Source organism: Neodiprion lecontei, chromosome 4, assembly GCF_021901455.1.
Source record: "Neodiprion lecontei isolate iyNeoLeco1 chromosome 4, iyNeoLeco1.1, whole genome shotgun sequence".
NCBI classification, from domain to species: domain Eukaryota; kingdom Metazoa; phylum Arthropoda; class Insecta; order Hymenoptera; family Diprionidae; genus Neodiprion; species Neodiprion lecontei.
The window spans coordinates 5,148,062-5,167,143 of record NC_060263.1 but is presented as its reverse complement, the minus strand read 5'-3'; the positions used below and the strand labels follow the sequence as shown (position 1 = coordinate 5,167,143).

The window sequence follows — 19,082 nt, the reverse complement described above, 5'->3', positions numbered from 1 at the left end:
CGCAAAATTACGTCGGAATAGTGCCACAATTAATTGATTCCAGCACTTTTGGAAATCGCGAAAATTTTCGCCAAAAATACAAAGGGGTTAACCTTCCTTTTTTTTTGACCAAAAAATTTTTCGTCTCAGAATTGATTCGTATGACACTTTTCCGACCAATTGGACCCCAAGGAACTCAGAAATCGCAGCGAAAGGAGCGTGGGATCAACGGAAGAGAAGATACGAGGAAAATAGCACCTGCTGAAAAATGTCGAAAATTCGGGTTTTCGTTTTTTGGCTTTAACTCTTCGCACGTTGCTCGCAGCGTATCGGGACTGCGCCCAATCGATTTCTCTCGCAAAATCACGTCGGAATAGTGCATGAAACAATTTATTCCAGCACTTTTCAAAATCGCGAAAATTTTCGCCAAAAATGCAAAAGGGTTAGCCTTACTTTTTTTTCATTTTTTTTGGAACCGAAAATTTTTCGTCTCAGATTTGATTCGTGTGACCCTCTCCTGACTAATCGGAGCCCCATGAACTCAGAAATAACATCAAAACGAGTGAAATAGCACATGAATGTATTATTTTATCACTTCTCGAGTTTCTCGATGAGAGAACATGCACATACGATTTTCGTTTATCGCGTCTATTATGGTTCTAGTAGTCTCGCGTTGTTTTAGTACACATGTCCTCAACATTTCAACCGAGTACGAACTGAGTTGAAAACCAAGTGAGACTCTGAGTTCAATTATGCTTATTAACTTATTTTATGACGTTACGTTTATTACCTTATTTATATTCAACAATTGTTTACCAGGATAACTCGTTATCTTTTCTGCATCCGATTTCCGCGCTGCTATTTCTTTTACTGTGTTCCTCCTATGTACAAATTTCTTCATGCAAGTGCATCCTGCTGCTCTTAGCGGAGTTGTTCCAGCGGTATTAAACACTACCCTACTTCACTTTTGCTTCCAATCTAGCGTTGGAACGATAGATCGTGACAACTTGAGATATTTCGTAACCGAAATCCTCATTTGCGACTTCTTTTTAAATACGGAATTCATTCAACGTGTCACTTTGTTTTGGCCTATGAATAAAATGTTTTTTGAGTTCTAGCCTCTGTTCTATAATAGAAAATTATTTTTAAACCCTAATGCCCTTAATCAACTTTTGTTCGTTGTTCTGGACGTGAACGACACGCACGAGGAGATTAGATTGAAAATTTGTCTTCCTATCTGAGTTCGGAATTTATATTTCAGTTCTACCTCTTCTGTGAATCCTTCAAATCAATTCAACAATTCCACAAGTGATTGGGTTAAAAAAGTTCAAATAATGTAATGAATTGTGATATATATTTACATGACGCATTGTATAACAATATCGTGAACGAAATTGTGGTCATACGTTTATTGCACATTGTAATTGTTTGTACTATGCTTTACAAAATTACAATATTCTCTACCTGACAGTTCGTCTATACTGTAGATGCTTTCAACGTAGTTGGTTTTCCCAGCACAGCGAAATAACTTTGAGGATCTTTTTCACCATTAGTTGAAACAGAATTCGTCGTATCTGTTGTATTTCTCAAAGACTTTTTGTTGAAGAGCATGAGTAACATTAAAGCGGGCAGATGTATCAACGAAAATCGAAATAGTTTACGCGAACTCGCACTGTCGGACTCTTTATAGAATTGCCAAGCTGGAATGAAAAAAAATTACAATGTTACATGCAAGCTATTTTCGCAGTAATACCTTAGAATGCATTCAAAGATTCATATTCCAATCATAAACCAAACGGAAGATAAGTTAATTTAAGTTGTTTCGTCAGAAGCACAACGGTTTTATAAATCATTCATTTCGGCTGGCTATACTTCATTGTCATCTATTGTGCATGCATCAAGCTTAGAATCGAACGAAATGAAGACCATATTTCCTATGGTTACCTAAATATAGAAAATATGCATTCAACGGTGTCGATTCCACTGCAAACCACCAACTCGTGACATCTAAAGCAGGTGCTAAATATGACAGACCCATGATCGCGGCCGTGTATCTCAATGCAACTCTGCGACACAAACCAGGGTTGGTTACAGCCATCATTCTATATCCAGCACGAGAATAATCAGGCCGCAAGTTCCAAGATAGTGCATTAAAGTGTGGGAATTGCCAGGCATATAGCATGCCGGACATAATCCAAGCACCAGGAGCTGTAATGTTTCCAGCACATCCAGCCCATCCCATCAGTGGCGGGATTGCACCAACTATAAAACATTCACCTTTACTAGTGTTTCGACTGAGAAAATTACGATCACTTGTCAAGAACATAGCAAAGCTTCCAACAGACGACATTCTTCAAGTGTCTTGAGATATGGTGACCGGTTTTTATAGGTATAACTAAATATTCTAATTAAGAAAACTGTGCAATCAGTTACATCTGAAAATGAAAATTTCACACATTTCTAAAGTAATCTGTCAGTACACAAAATTCACATTTACCAATGGATCCAACCCAAGTATTGAGAATACTGACACGTTTCATCGGTGTGTAAATTAGAGTGTAGAGTATAAGATTTGTAGCACCTAGGGCTGCTGTCAATCCATTGACGCCTAAGTACAGCATCGAAAGTCCAGCAACACCTGACACCGTCGCAAATGCAATTGCATAGGCTGGCCTATTGACATTAAGTCCCTAATTAAGTTTACAATAATCAGTGTTCAATTTTTGTAACTAATCGTAATTATTGAAATTCAGTATGCAATGGTGAGAATTAAACGAAATTGTACAGCCTTCAATATAAAAATAAAAATCTTCATGACATTATTACTGGAAAACTGATTATAGATTAGACTTTCACCCAATCATATTTATTATACGCATAATGATGACTATATATTATGAATGAGAAAAAAAAACATGCATTTTTTGCCATGTCAATCATTATTGATATATATACTCACGTGAGATGGCCACGAACTAATACCCTGTTTTTTGTTCGCGACATCTGAGCATCGAATGGGATTTCTAAAAATTGATTTATAGAATTCGCCGTTGCTGATACAAGCCCAGTTCCTATTGAACATAACAAAAAAGTCTGAATGTCAAAAGCAGCCGGAGCCAATGCGTATCCACCCATGGTTGTAATTACTACTAGAGCTGGAAAAGAAAATATTTTTATTAGTGTGAGTAAATCCAATAGAATAATAAATAAACATATGTTCACTCTCTAATCATCTATGGTTTACTCACATGTTAATCTAATTTTGGAAAGCATTAAACAATGCGTAGGGAATTTGGAAGTGTCCACTTCCATATGCCTCCATTCTGGTTCTTGCACGGGTTTTGTCTTTGGTTTTACAGAACTGCTGGTAACGACTTCTTGAAATTTTGGTAACATATCAGCCATTGAATTGGGGGCAGATGCATTTGGAGCCACAGAAATACTCGTGAGAATTGTGTGACATCGATGACGTTTTCCCACAGTTAAACATGGCCCTTCTCGTTCTGCAGGTGTGTGTTCTGCGGACGGTGTTGGCTTTGCAACGCCGGCGGAATACTGCCAATAACAAAAACTTGAATAAACTAATAGATTTCACCTGTCTAAAATATGGAAGTCTAATTTGTTGAAGACTAACGAATATTGAAATTGTACCCAAGAATCGATAATAAATCACTCACCATTGTACCGAGTACCTTTGAAGACGGTAGACATTTCAGACTTCGACATCGTCTTGCGGTGTATAAAATAAATAACATGATAAGTTATTAACGCCGGTATATTACCAGGATCGTGTCATGATTCTGTAACATCCAACAGTTTGCAAAAAAAAAAATATGTCATAAGATGGAATTATATAAATGATGATTTCCTACGCAACTAACCTTAGAATTGTAATTCATGATTGACTAAGCAAGATACACAATACGTCTGACGATACTCACAGTAATTCAGACAAACTATCACATGCATGTTTAATACTTCAACAGCGTCATTGCTAATTTAATATTATGTTGCATAATAACTACACAGTATGATCACCGAAAATTATGACGGACTACAAGGTTGAAGAGCAGACTGCTCCTAGGTGGCTCCTGGTCCTGGTCCACCGCGCATCGCGGAAGCGGAAGCATAAAGAAAGTTAAGAGAGATCCGATACCTATCGGCAAGCTTGCGAGACCATTACTCGGTGGGTAAGTAGGCTTGCCGGTAATTCCCTTATCCACGAAAGCTGTATAACGCAATCCTATAGGACCACCGAAACCTCGTGAAGCTATCAGATTTGAAGTCTTCAGAGGTTGTAATTCGAAAAAAAATTCGTAAGTAACGAATTATCGAACTGTGCAACACTAATCAGGCTCTCAAGCAAGTTTCCACCGTACGAAACGAGCACCGCATAGCGACTGTGAATGACTAACTGCCTATAACGTTTGGGACGAATCCGGATTTGTCGTCGCCAACGCTCAATGATACAGCAGAGCAAATCTGCGAATTTACATACGAAAAAAAATCTTCCGCATACTTACGATTCTAATTGACGTTCAAGCCTCAACCTCAGATTTAGTCAAATGTACCTACTTTGGATTAAACAAAATCTGCATGAAAGTATTAAATAAGTAATATACCAACTGTAAGAATTATTTGTTGAATAATATATGTAATTGTTACTTTATTTTGAATCAATACCATCACCATACCACTAGGTATAGGTAATATTTGTTCACACATCGCTCAACAAGTCTTTATTCTTTGTAACAAAAATATATTAACTCACATAGGTATCTTTGTTATCAGGATAGAATACTTCAAGATTTCTTTTAATTTGGAACAATTGGTATAGGACCAATACCTCCAGCTAATTCATAGACAGCTAGTGAAACCTCAGTAGCCAATTTTTGTACCTCAGAAACACTCTGACCTTCTGCGTAAACTCTGACAAGGTCCTCTGTGCCAGATGGCCTGGAAATGGAAAAACTTTGTTAAACAAACTTCTAAATTACTAGTATAGCCTATTACTTGATTCAAATTGTGCATCTTAACTTTCATACCTTACAAAAGAACGACCCCTGGGATATGTTGCAACTAATGTATCAATTCTCTCCTGTAGACCAGCAGGAGTTACACATTTTCGTTCAGCGTCTACTGTACTGATAACGTTTCGATCGCGAACTTTTACTTTTAACTGCTTGTTTGGAAGATCTGTGTAGCTTTTTTCCCAGTCTGCCAAACTCCATCCCTTCGAATGTAGAATAGTTTCTACAATAAGCACATCACTGAGCGCATCACCCACAGTTTGATTTATCACTTCAATAGCGTTAAGTAGTTTGGAAGCAGCACTTCTTGCAGTTTCTGACAATCTTTAATACGAAAAACGGTTTAGTATAAGTTGTAGAACAAATATTATGATGGACGGATTTACAACCTGGAACCCTTGGATTTGTGATTTTACCTCAAATTTGCAATAGCACTGCGAATCGTTCCCAACGCACTCTCCTTAAAAGTGACAGTTCCGTGACCATTCGCCTCGAAGTAAACTCCAATATCAAAATCAAGAGCTTTATGATGCAAATGCTTGACACCTGTTGGGACGCAAGCCACAGGGATTTTCTGAAATCAATATATATATATGGTGGTGATGTATATATATATATATATACACATATATATATATACTCTATATATACTCTATTCCATTCACCATGCATCTTCCCCTAGATGTTTGTCATAAATTTCGTGAAAGGTTATTCGGATTTTTGGTATTTTAAACAAATTGGACCAACCAAAACTTTGGATATATAATCCGTTGAGCCTCCATTAGCATATGCAGTCTGCACTAAGCCAAGTTGTAAATCAAGTCCAGATTCTTGAAGCAATTCTTTAAAATAACTCGCTATTAGCGTGGCTATTCTATCACCATCCAACAAATGGAATTTGTTTTGCCCATCAGTGTAGTAATACACAACTCTATCTGCATCGCCATCGATACTAGCACACCTCACATTTTGTTGTTGTGGTACATTCATTGGCTGGGTTTGTTGTACTTTAACAAAATCAGCTCCGCACTGTTGGCAAATAAACAATTCAATGATTTTAATAACTCTCCAACTCCTGAAACCTAGTTTAGAGATCGAAAATCTATCAGAGATAAAGCTAGTGATATTAAGATGAGTAAGCATCTAAATAAAAATTTTTTTCTCACCATATAATTCAGCTTTCCACTTCCATCGTTGTAAAGTTCAATTTGAATAGAATCACCTAAGTACTTCTGAAATTCCCTCACTGCAATGGCGCCAACACCGTTTGCGCCATCCAAAACAAGGTTTGGAGTGTAATTTTTATAACTTGGCGAACTTCCTCGTATCTCTTTGAAAGCATTGCTAAGTTTCTGGTAGTAGCCATGCAGCGTTGCGATTCCATAGCTCTCGTTGGTATTGAGACAAACTACAAGATAATGCAATTGTGGAGTAGTTATAACGGCAAAGTCATTCACCATGCCTTGCAGTGCTTTTATTCCATCGACCGCAGCAGTCGCCAATCGAGGGCTACTCTGTCTAGTGTCTCTACCAACTACGACATTTGCAGGAGCATTGATATCAATGTTTTGAGTACTGACAATGTTTTGCAAGGTCGATACAAGTTTCGCATCTTCGACGTTAGCCAACTCAGTTGCTAGTTTCTCCCATGACGCCTCTAACATTTCACCTGCTGGATCTACAAGTTTCACTCCGTTGTCAGGCTCCTCATTGTGGCTGGCCGTTATCATGAGACCAATCGCGGCTGAAATTGAGAGGGCAAAGACCTGATCAGATTAGGGTTTATGCCCGGCTCGCTTTATTCAACAATATCAGAATTCTGACGTTACCTCGTTTGCTTTTCGATCGCAATACGGCCAACAGTCCCATTCTGAACATGACATGATCCAATATTTCTGATCTATGAAGAATAGGAGAAGTAAATATGGGACGGAAATTCGGTAGTTGTAGGTTATGCCTGAGACACTGTCACGTGAATGTTGCAGTACCGGTGAATTTATCGAATTTTATGCATATAAATGAAATTGTAGTGATAAACGTTGACAATTGAATTACCTCGTTCTAAAACCAGCAGTCCCATACTGAATGTGACCATCGTACATTTTAGGATGCAAAGATTTTGCAGTCTCAATCGATGTGACATCCATCTCTTGTAATTCCTATTGAACAGAGAATCGAACTTGGGCTCCTTCAAGACACCGCAACTTTCACTTTATTTCTACTTATCTACTTTCAGATATCGTAAATATCAACCTTCAAGGCTCCCACCAAAAATGAACTTTCAAGTACCTCCAACACCGCACTTTCCGCTCGGCTTGTTTATGCCGCGTTTCGGGAGTTTGAATGGTATCGAGTTTCGATATCGCCGACGCTCACAATAATGCCCAACAATCGGTACAAAATTCAAACTGTTGAGAACATCGCTCAAAAGGAAGAATGCACTTAATTTTGTATTAATTATGTACAAAAACGTGATAGACATAGATATGTAAATATAGCTTTGTTAATTATTTGTAAGGAAAGGAATGTAAGATCTTACTAATCATAGAAAAAATAAAAGAACCAGTCGGAACATAATTGTCTAAAAATCATTGTATTGCGGTATGTTTCAATTCCGTTTTGACAACATGCTTACACAACGCTAAAAAACTAGTATAAAAATGTTTCAATATTATATCTGCGAAGAACTCATAAAATATCGATATTCGCTAACAGCTTGCCAGAACTGCATCGAGTTTAATAATCTTGAATTATACACCTAATGAATTATGACTATCTGTAATCACTATTCTGTATTAAATGTGTCTAAATAATATAGAATCTCATCTGTTTTATTAGTTAGCGAGTCCACTGTCGATCGTCGATTTCTTCCAAAGAAAATGGTAGCACCGTTCACCGTATTGTTGGTATTGCGGAATAACAGCTGTGGAGAGTTAAAAACTTGATTGAGATATTGAAATGACATAAATTAGGGAATTGGACAAAATGCTGCTAATACTATTTTAGTAAAATAATAAAGTACGCTATATAAAATACCATAACTAGCTGTACTAGGTAAACAGCAAAAGTTAAAAATGATATTGCTATTAAAGCTCCTTCCACAGAGGGAAAACCAATTTCTTCGTCATTATCCCAATAGTCATGAGCACCTCTGGTTCGCCTAGGTGGAGCTAAAGCAGCGACGAGTCGTGCCTCTGAGCAGCATGAGAAAAATAATTCAACTAAGTACAGAGTTTATGATAATAAACAGATAAACGGATAAACAGAGCAATGATAATGATTTTTTACAATAAAAAAAAAAGAAACGCAATAGAAGATCGTTTACTCACCAATTTCTGCTCTCAAATCCTTCTCAAACTGTTTCAAGAATCGAATCTTTCCCTTCATAGTTGACGGTTGAGATTTTAGAGTTTGATGAACCTTCCTCAGCATTTCCATTGGCAAATAATCTTCTAATGTCTGATTGTTGCATGACATTTTATCAGAATAAGGCTTTCCAGTAGTTGGGAATTGTAATATTGGTATCGCTGTTGTTGGATCATCGAGTATTTCGGTTGGTGATTCCACAGTCAAGTGTTCCATTGGAGTAGACGTCACCACATTGCTGTGTACAACGTCTTTAACACTAGAGATTATGTCTACGTTTTGTGTGAATGTATCCACTGAGTCGTCATTGCGATCATCATTAGTGTAGATGTGCAATGAAGACTGGTTGGAGAAGTTTGAAGGATTTGTTGCGATTAATTCTGAATGGTGTTCAGGATCTTTGGAGTCATGTGAAATAATTACTTTAGCAATGTTCCCATCCGTATTTCCAAAATCATTTAATGCATTTGCAATTGCAAAATTGTTGTCTGACACAGTTTTATAATCATTGCTAGATACTTTATTATACAATGTATCATGCCGATTTCCCGCTAATTTGTAAACCTTGGTTTCGTCGGAGAACTGCGGCAGCTCTACCCACTCTCCGGTAGCAAATAATTTGTTCACAATCAAGAAAACTAGGTGACATTTTAATACCATTGTATTCTTAATCGTCATACTGAAAGTTTATACTTATCTAAAAATGTTTCTCACTCTGGTTATTATAATATTTTACAGAAACGAGTCAAAATTATTGTGTTTTTATTTTTACCAAAGAAGCGTTCACTGGTGATAATTTTTCACAAATTAAATAACGATTTAATATTGATAAATTCGTACTCCACTCGAATTCAAGTTACGATAAAGAAATGACATGATATTTGCTGCAAATTCTATGTTGAACTAAATCTCTGAAGAGTCATGGATGCATAACGGAGGAACAAAAGTAATTATTTCAAGCAGGGCATCTTTGACTTCCTGCTGTTAGAACTAAAGCAATGACAGTATTGTCATATTGTTATTGTTATAGTGTAACAAAGTTTAAAATATTCGACTGCACATCAAGGAGTTAAAACATTTCCAAAGAATGTTTGACAATATCCGAAAGCCAAATCAATGAATCAATTAGAAGTTGAGAGTAAAAAACTTTTTATTTATATTTTGTGCCCTTACATAATTGCATAAATGATTACATATTTCTTTATTTTTATTTATTATTCGCTTATTAATATACATGTATATTTTTAAGGTTTTCTTTATTTTTAGCTTTTATTATTATATCTTTTGTTTGTTTTTTTAATAAATGTTTTTCATTTTAAATCTGAACAACCTTTCGGTAATACTGTAAATATTAAGCAATGCGCATTATCTGTTAGCATAATGGATTATTACCTCGCAAGCTACTATTACGTTAGATATATTAACGATACAAATGTGATTACCTCTGAAAACAGATCAGCTCTACAATTTATGATTACATGATCTGCTTTCAGTGATCAATTATTATTAGGCCCTTCTGTTTGCTTCACCCAAGTTTTAACAGTTAATTCTTGAGTAACTACAATAATTTTAGTTATATTTTATTATTCGTTTATTCAGAACCAACTTCTTAGGGAAGATAAACGTGACATAAGTAGAAAGCTTAATACAGCGAGATTATAAAGTCAGTGTAGTGAATTAGACTGTATAACTTCTATGGAAAAATGATATTTCACAAAATATTGGCATCTAGTAATTAGTTTTGCTTGATAAGAAGTTATCGATTTCAAAAGTGTGATGTATTCGTAAATATGTAGTAAGTGATGACTTTGGAAGACTAACAATACAATTTAATTGCCATAACAGACAGGAAGTTCTTCTAAGACCAGGTGGCAATACTAGTTCGGCGTGTGATAAAAATTATCTCCACGTATGGTAGCAAGTAATACTTATTGACAATAGACGTAGATTGGTGTATCGGTTCGGCGGTATGAGTGATAACCGGTATAAGAAATCACACAAAATGTATAGTCTACCTTGCTTTTAAAAATGCAAAGTTAACAATGTTACAATTTACCAACAAGATATCATATTATTCTCAACTGTATTAGAAATATTCATATAATCATAATGTAATAATACATTTTATTACCTATATATATATGTGTGTGTGTTAATTTGCAGAGCAACAACAGATTATATATAATTTACAGCAAGGCTTTGCAGTTTCAAACATGATCGCAGAAGACAATTTACCTAATACTAATTTGAATAAGAAGACATGTCAAGTAATGAGATGCAATTTTCAACATAGAAATTTGAATGTCTGATTAATACTCTACAATTTTATTTGATCAATGTATTTTCGAACAAATTCACTAATTCGAATAGACGCCAGATATAACGGCTTTAAACTTGGGCCTTAAGCAAGTATCATTACGTACCTTAATAATTTAGGCAAAGTAACGTGAAATTCTTTTTTCATTTATAATCAAGCTTAAGCAAGAAATTTATAATTTTATATAAATATTGTTGCCTTTTGCTGATAACAATTTTGATTTTAAAAATTATCAACTGTTTATCCGTTTGTGTGTGGACGGTAAGACTAATAACAATTTCGTGCAATTTATTAAGAAATTGCTTCGAACTTTTATTTCGATTAACGTGCATATTTTCTATATACGAATTAATTAATCCGTAAAATGTATATTCTACATCTTGAGTAGGCCTTATTCTTATTTCGCACAACTGTAACATTTGTTGTTCAAGACATCCGCCAACTTGAATGATTGTGATAGTGGAAAGATTTAAAATCAAGTATATTTTACATCATTTAAATGTTCCGAGGGGACAAAAGAATTTCATAAATAAATTAGATATATTGTACAGACGCATGCAGCGGTTAAATTAAACGAAAAACGTAATAATAATCATAATAAGATATACTTTTATGCTGAATTAAATTCATTTAAATAATATCAAGATGTTACAATCAATGTAATAAAAAATGTAATACAAACGTAAAATTTTTAAAAACTTAATCAACGCGTAAACTGTACACCTGAAAGCTACAATACGTTATTATAATCAATTTATTCACTGTAGATCTTTTACTTCCAGGCAAAATAGGACAAATATAAATATTTAGAATACCGGTAATGTTTTATTTTTTTTTTTTTAACGAAAGAACAATAATTCTCAAGTTATATAATCGATTTGATATAAAAAAAAATATAAAATCAGGTATACTAAGCACGTAATTAGTTAAAAAGATTGAAAAAAATTTGTTCGGAATGATTTACTGTGCGTTTTGTTATATTACGATTTCTACAACCAATAAACCATAGGTATAAGACTCCTCAACATTTTCATTCTCGATATGCTCATTATTCGAGCAATAACAAAACATCCCACGGGTACTTTCAACTTTTTTTCAACGTTTTGAGCTAAATTTGAAACGATCAAGCTAAGCTCACGTATTATTCAACTATAATGGCTCTCGGGTTAAAATAATATGCTAATGTTATCTATCACCGTAAAAAAAAACGAGTGATATTAAGGAACTATCCAAAAGTCAAGTACGGTAGGGTCTCCCTGAAGTTAATCCTATATATAGAATACATCACCGACTCCTGAATAGCTCAGTATACTGAGCATTTAATTAAGTATGATGTATATAAAATAGAACGGTACATAGTATAATGTTATAATATTGCGTCCAATTTGTATAATAAAATATAATAAAAATTAAAATTAACCAGATCCCACAACCAGGTCACAACATAGAGATTCATAGAATTAATGATAATAATAATCATCGTATCGGAAATCAAAGATTCTCGCTCAGGGTAAACATGGTTCAATGCGAAATTCCAGCATTTGTCATTGTTACCACTTATTTTTAAACTGCACTTCAAAGCATATGATCTATTCTTAGAATACCTCTTTTCAATTCATAAAAAAAAATATATATATATAATAATAATAATAATAATAACAATAATGTATCATTTTTTCGCTAGCTAATAAAATTTTAAATAATCGTGAAACGAGAATCAATTTACATGCATTATTTTTTTTTTTTAAACAAATTTTTCTTCTCAGCTCAAATTGAATAATCTTTGTTTCGGTGTTTATAAAGATTCGGTTCCTGAAAATTGAAACTTATTATGTGTAAGGCTCAGTTTGTGAAAAAATATTTTGGAAAATCGAATGAATCTAAAACCGCAAATCTTATCGTGTAAACAAAAGATGAAGAAAAATAAAAAATTTAATGTAAAAATAGCTTGAGAATCTGAGGTAAGTTCATCATTTAACAATTTACAATAAATGTTCGAATCTTTTCTCTATATCATAAATTGTAGCAATTCATCTTAAACATGATTCAACTATCGAACTATCGTTATATTTCCGTTAATCCGTCCATTTGTTTTTAAAACTAACTAGTGGTAAAAATCTCATCTAATTTCGGAAAGTTAGTATCTGACAATGCTAAATTCAATGGTATCAAAGTTAAACATTCGGCAATTATGAGGAGTTTGGTCAATATTTATCATGCAAATTGAGCTGCAAGCTTTTCACGGACGCATATCTCGGGGATTTTTAAAAATCGTTTTTCATTCGATACAGCAATTTCAGTAAATTAAAAAATTGAACATATCTAGAAGCCCAGGATGGCACAATGCAGTGATAAATTCGCATAAATATTAATGTCTCTGCTTTGCTATTGCAGTCCAAAATCTAGAAGTAAACTTTTGGGAAAAAATGTCACCCAAAACGCGAGTGCTTTGCTCACTGTGTTATTATGCTAAAATACACCAAGATTCGCGGTTATTTTGCATTATTGTAACATAGGTAATACTAACAGTCCAGGGCTAAAATCACGGGCTTGCAGTTTTATTATATCGACGATTTGCTAAAAATGTTTCGCAAAACATTGAATACTATTTCAGGAATAAATTGCTTTCAATATCACTTGACGGAAATACGTAAAATGAAATGTGTTTCAAACGTTTCTGATTTGTCAGGTGCGAATGAAACGCCTGATGGTAGCACGGGCACTTCGCGCCCACCCCTTATGTAGCATAGATGTTGGTGGTTCAATGGTTATGGTCGGAGAGAAGTTTTGTCATGCCCGTTGATTAGCGTAGGACATCCAACGAGCGTCGTCACTTTCGTGAGTTAAGTAACGACAACCAACCTGTTGCTCAAGTTCTCTGAGATCACACCATGTTTGATAATCCTAAAATCGCAAACAACGTAGTTCGATTAAGAAAATTGTTGTCACTCATTGAACTTCTGAGCTCTACTTTCAATAAAATTTACCCACCTGTAACCATACATGTTGTAAACTCTTGTCAACGGTATATCGCTTTTGATGTTTGACTTGCAGTAGATTATTAATTAAATCTATAGCTGTAAGCAATAACATTGAGGTATTAGAAATAACTAGTTATAATAAAGTAGTAACAAACCAGCTGCTGCAAATGTTATATCAATCGGAAACATGCAAATATATCTGTGTTGAAATAATTTTTACGTCGTTTGTTCAATTAGTTTGGCCAAACTTGATGTGTATTCGAATTTTCGTAACCCAAAATTCAGTTTACATTATTCCGATGAAATTGTATTGTGTTTTCAACTATTACCAAAACTTACCATCAGAAGATATTTCTTTCCATGGTTTTGGTGGATACATGAAAGCTGCATTTTTAATTTGTTCGTTGATATCTTCCTCTTCATTGAATGGGAACGTACCACTAAGTGAAACATAGATAATAACGCCAACACTCCACATATCCAGTGATCTGTTGTATCCCTTATTTCGCAATACTTCGGGAGCCAAGTAAGCGGGAGTACCAACAACGCTTCTTCTGAAACTCTTCTCTCCAATAATCCTTGCAAATCCAAAATCGCAAAGCTTTACTTGAGTAAAATCACTGTTACTGCTGAGCAATACGTTTTCTGGTTTCAGATCACAGTGGACAATATTTTTACTGTGTAAATGTTTCAGCGCAACTAATATTTGTGTTATAAGAAACTTTGTGATCCTTTCACTGAGACGTCCCCTTTCCGAATTCAAAATCATCTCGAGCATGTCTCCTTTCAACTTCTCCATCACGACGAATATTCGTTCTGGGGTTTCAAACATTCGTTCCAAATTAACGACACCGCTGTGCGAAAGATTTTGTAAAATTGCAACTTCGTTTTTGAGCTGTGCCTCCTGCTTTGTCGGAAAGCGAAGTTTGTCAATTACTTTAATTGCTACGGCGCGACCCGTTTTGCGGTATGTACCACCGTACACTATCCCAAATTGACCAGATCCCAATACTTCGTCTGGACAAATTTGATACAATTGCGACATATCGACTACGCGCTCGTCAGGTTCCATGGACTGTTGCTCTTGCGCTACAAATGATTAAAAATTACATTTTACATATAAAAACGTTTGCTGTTGCATTTATTACAACTCGGATCAACTGAGTAGTATAAAAAACTGTTTATTTACGTGTTGATGCAGATGTGACAGGCATTAAAGCTTGCCGAATACTCGTCTCCCATGATTTGGCTAAGTGCGCTCCGACGCCACTTTCTTGTGGAGGCATCTGTCCAGTGGCACCGCTGTGAAGTGGATCTTCACCGACATAATAATCCACGTTCGCAGTTCTCAATTCAAAACAATGCATAGAATCTGCTAAAGGTTTTAGAAATTTCCCATCAATACCTGTATTTAGTTAATAGAATAGTAAATGTCAGTTTAATATTTTGTGATGAAACTTACTGGAATGTGGCGTTCTGGCAGTATCAATATACAAAATTTCCGCCAATGGTATCTCCTTGTAATATTTGTGTCCGCTGTCGCTCTGAAAGAGTGTAATAGCTTTCGTATCCAGTCTCCAATAATGTCGTTTCCTCTGAAATTAGGGATATATTATCAACGTTTATCTCGGAATTACATACCAAACTATGTAGTATTGTTAAATAGCATCATATTCTTTCACTGACCGTCGGATCACGACTAGTAAAATGCACCATCCAGCCTTCTTTCAGAACTTTAGAACCACGTCGTTTTGTATGTTTAACACTTTGAACTATTCGCATCAGCGGAATGTTGTTGCTTGGCGATGAACTGCAAACTTTAATAATGTAGAAACAAGAAAAGGAAAGTGGGGGTAGAGAAATCAAAGAGAACCATCTTTAGATGAGAATATTACATAAAGACTTGACTTTGGGAAATAGATTACTCTAGCTTTGTTAAAAATCTTACCTCGAGGGTCTGGTCTTCGGGAATTCATCAGACGAGACTTCATCGTGACTTGGAATGAGATCCTGTGGAAAAATATTGATAAAAGTGTTGTTATGATTTTGGTTTTTAAGCCGATCTTTCTAATAACTTACAGAATTTAATCCCCCATTGTGGTTTCTGTCATCAGCCACACACGAAGGATGCGATGAGGGCAATGGAGATTCGGTAGCACTGTCAGCATCTCCTTCTTCGTTACGACCACCATATCGCCCTTCGGTTTCGCCACCATCTCGATATTCTGCACCTGAATAAAGAAGCCTTATTATTTACTGTATACTTTAGTGAAAACTCTTGCTTAATTTATAGAGAATTTTTGAAAATTTTCATATTAAAATCATTGTAAAAGTATGTAATATACCAGTTAATTGATAGGACAAAAATGATCATCACCTGTACTATCTCTTGGAATCTCGCCAGTACAGTCTTTAGGAATTTTGTCGATGCATTTTTTGTGGGTATTGTACTGACAATCTTTACACTGTAAGCCTTGTTTGAATAATCCACCCAATAGTTTTTTGCATAATCCGCAAACTGTGGGCCGAGTATAAGTGTGCACTACAAAAGTATGCGGAATTTTAATACGATTTCCAATTTCACGATCTATCCAGGGTGGACGCCCCCCCAGCAATGGTGATCGTGATGGTTTGGGAACTAATATGTTGGGAATAGTCTGCAAGATGGAAGAAAACAAAACATCAATGTCATTTTCTATATTCAATTATAAACAGGCAAACACTAATTGTTAAAATCTACCTACTTTTGTTTATTTTGCAATCAATCGAATAATAATCGACAGCGTAGTTGTATTATTGAAATAATAGTTAAAACATTATTATTATACCATAAAACTTGATCCAAAACATATTATCCTTAACTATGTTTGAAGCATATACGATATTAAAAAGGAACCACACGCCGATACCACGTTTATCTGTGCAGGAACTAACCAATTATAGATAATCATCGCGAGTTCTGGATTGACTGCTTCCTCTCGAAGCGCAAAAGCATAACATGATATCCTAAATATTATCTTGCAATTGAAGGGTTCAACATTTGAGTTCGCTTACTCAATAGTTTACGTGTTACAGAAAAATGAATACTTTTCTTAACATAATGAACGAAAACGAAATTACTTCAAACTAAAAAACTGCAAAAAAACAAAGCGGATTTTAACTTCATGATAATAAAAACCGGGGATACTTACAAGCGTGCTGTTATTTTGGCTTGAGTGGGACGCAGTGCTCGTGCTGAGGCTAGCAGTATCATCGCTGCCACTGGCCAAACTGCTTGTCGAACCTTGGCTCGGAGACCTGGGAACATTCAAGAACGTAGAGCTGCGTCTCCTCTGATTACTGTCGTTGGAACAATTGTTGGGAATCACGACGACGCATCGTTTATGATAATTCATTCCACATCCTAAAAGAAATCAAAAGCAACATTGTAGGTACCGTTGCATTTTGAAAAATTATTAGCGATTAATGAGAGTTTCCAATTAAAATGCGACTGGCTGAAATCTACCTTCGCATTTAAGTCCTTGACGAACTAGACCAAATAACATTTCACCACAAAAATCACAAAAGGTTGGAACCTTATACGAATGAACCACCAGGGTATGTGGTCGTATAAGTACATCCTCACTCGGTACTTGTGCTGAAATGTGAAATATTAAATAAGTTTTACCAGTTGCGAGACAAGGATGAAAACCAAAAGACTAAACTTCATCGCAACTTGACTTACCAGTCAATACTATTTCAACCAATGTTTCGTCGACAACTTCGGTAGCATTTGTAATAAGTTGAAGAATATTTGTTGAATTATAATCGTGTTTAAACAAGAGCAGCCTTTCATTTAGACGGCTCAAACCATGATCGGGACACTTATCATTGATAAAATCACAGGCCAAGTCTTTTAGAGTTTTTAATGTGAGAGTGCCAGCCTCAACAGTTACGGTATTGCGAGTCAACCCGAACTGGAATAAAAACGTCACCTCAGGTCCCTCCATTATAACTTGTGTCCAATCCACTGTAAAATAATAAATTAAATTACCGTTGGTAAATCCTATCAAAATGTGCTGCCTGCTGATTCCTCCCTTAGCGCAAAACGTGTACACAAATATGCGTAACTGTTTTGCTTAATATGCAACGAAAGTGATTAATGAATAATTCCAAAGATAATACCAAGTAATTAATAAGGAAAAAGTGTTCGATACTAAAATTGAACTATTTGCCACACATTAACCGTTTGAATAAAATTTGTGATAGTAAAAAGTACGATAAACCAATTGAGCGAAAATGATGTAAAATTTAAGAACTGCTAGAATGAGTCATGATGTACGCATGGAATCTGAAGTGAACGATTTAATGTCATACATACTTTTTAGGGGTTTTGCAGCAGTATCAAATAACGTCTTGGTAAATCTTCGGTCCATTCAATCAAATGCGTGTATTCTTTGAAGTGAAATGTAGAGCAGTGTATAGGGTGGTTATACGGATACGCGACGTTTTAAAGCTACGTGATGTAAGAAAACCGAAGCGGATACGAATGCATATGTTTCTTGCATGTTTTTTCGACAGCTTACGACGGTCGTGTTGTATATACGTTAGAGGAAAAAAGGGGTCTTGTAATATTAACGAGCAACGGTATAACTACAGCGTAAAACCAGCGCAAATGAGAAAGAAAAGGAGGTCGGTTTGAAAATGCAAACACAGGAATAGTCTGAAATCGTTATTGAATGTTACTCGGTACGAGAAACAGCCCAAACTGAAATAATAATAAGGTATTTAAAAAGGTGTAAAATAACACTGACGCATGCACACGGACAGGTCACAAGCATAAATTTGCGAAGCAATGTACAGTTAGCTTTGGCGGTCCAACCCACCTTCTGGTCTCTGCTCATAAACTCGTCAAAGTTTTATGTTACGCACGGCTATGCTGCACTAGTTGTCCACAGCTTGATCATGTTCTCTCTACTGTCACGTACACTCGACACTCGCTGTTTCACAAGTTTCTCAAATTACAATTAACACTGGTACCGTTGATGCACCTCGTCAGACCCATCGTGTCGTCAATGTTGCGTATACTGTTTATAGGGAGGAGGGCTAACGGGTTCAACTTCGTCGATTCGTTGCCCGTGCCCAGGCTGCATTCGTTCACACACACTTGCGCGAGCGAAACCGTCGAAATCGGAATATAATCTATTTATCCCTGTTCACCACTGACAGCGTGCCGTCGATCGGTCGTGGTTCCCATGCCGCTAAATGATTAGACCAACAGATGGGAAACCACGCTCGATGCTCGCGACGCTAGCGAATATTGGAAGAACCACATATCGACCAGAACATCTGAATTATATTCCTGCGCAGCTAATGTGCGTAGCTATCTCTAAGAACCAATCGCGCGTCCGCGTATCCGGACCGTACGAT

The 19,082-nt window shown here is 35.7% G+C and overlaps 4 protein-coding genes across 9 annotated transcripts; all 4 read right to left on the bottom strand.

The window, feature by feature from the left end:
* Nucleotides 1–1,314: 1,314 nt before the first annotated feature.
* Nucleotides 1,315–4,108, bottom strand: LOC107227374 (protoheme IX farnesyltransferase, mitochondrial). Of its 5 annotated transcripts, none has more exons than XM_015668515.2 (7): nt 4,018–4,108; nt 3,657–3,779; nt 3,228–3,534; nt 2,939–3,134; nt 2,477–2,652; nt 1,924–2,241; nt 1,315–1,679 (listed from the first exon to the last, which is right to left on the bottom strand). In XM_015668515.2, the coding sequence occupies exons 2-7, from the start codon at nt 3,732–3,734 to the stop codon at nt 1,456–1,458; spliced, it is 1,299 nt and encodes a 432-aa protein (XP_015524001.1). In that variant the 5' UTR covers nt 3,735–3,779; nt 4,018–4,108; the 3' UTR covers nt 1,315–1,455. The 5 variants fall into 5 exon arrangements, with proteins under 5 accessions (XP_015524001.1, XP_015523985.1, XP_015523993.1 ...); XM_015668499.2 differs by having other exon boundaries at nt 3,921–4,088; XM_015668507.2 differs by having other exon boundaries at nt 3,861–4,087.
* A 506-nt stretch (nt 4,109–4,614) lies between these two features.
* LOC107227325 (phosphoacetylglucosamine mutase) lies at nt 4,615–7,324 on the bottom strand. Its single transcript, XM_046736381.1, has 8 exons — nt 7,263–7,324; nt 7,065–7,168; nt 6,839–6,909; nt 6,176–6,753; nt 5,757–6,038; nt 5,426–5,583; nt 5,025–5,333; nt 4,615–4,935 (listed from the first exon to the last, which is right to left on the bottom strand). Exons 2-8 carry the CDS (start codon nt 7,154–7,156, stop codon nt 4,794–4,796), a joined length of 1,632 nt encoding a protein of 543 aa, XP_046592337.1. The 5' UTR covers nt 7,157–7,168; nt 7,263–7,324; the 3' UTR covers nt 4,615–4,793.
* A 271-nt stretch (nt 7,325–7,595) lies between these two features.
* Nucleotides 7,596–9,374, bottom strand: LOC124293838. The gene is made up of 3 exons (XM_046736382.1): nt 8,339–9,374; nt 8,046–8,203; nt 7,596–7,932 (listed from the first exon to the last, which is right to left on the bottom strand). Exons 1-3 carry the CDS (start codon nt 9,051–9,053, stop codon nt 7,795–7,797), a joined length of 1,011 nt encoding a protein of 336 aa, XP_046592338.1. The 5' UTR covers nt 9,054–9,374; the 3' UTR covers nt 7,596–7,794.
* A 133-nt stretch (nt 9,375–9,507) lies between these two features.
* On the bottom strand, nt 9,508–18,926 carry LOC107227317 (serine/threonine-protein kinase D3). Of its 2 annotated transcripts, none has more exons than XM_015668430.2 (14): nt 18,539–18,926; nt 18,034–18,420; nt 17,398–17,682; nt 17,179–17,310; nt 16,865–17,076; nt 16,051–16,330; nt 15,753–15,904; nt 15,622–15,683; nt 15,360–15,483; nt 15,136–15,268; nt 14,863–15,048; nt 14,013–14,762; nt 13,684–13,769; nt 9,508–13,596 (listed from the first exon to the last, which is right to left on the bottom strand). In XM_015668430.2, exons 2-14 carry the CDS (start codon nt 18,086–18,088, stop codon nt 13,483–13,485), a joined length of 2,571 nt encoding a protein of 856 aa, XP_015523916.2. In that variant the 5' UTR covers nt 18,089–18,420; nt 18,539–18,926; the 3' UTR covers nt 9,508–13,482. The 2 variants fall into 2 exon arrangements, with proteins under 2 accessions (XP_015523916.2, XP_046592334.1); XM_046736378.1 differs by having other exon boundaries at nt 14,863–15,045.
* Nucleotides 18,927–19,082: the final 156 nt, after the last annotated feature.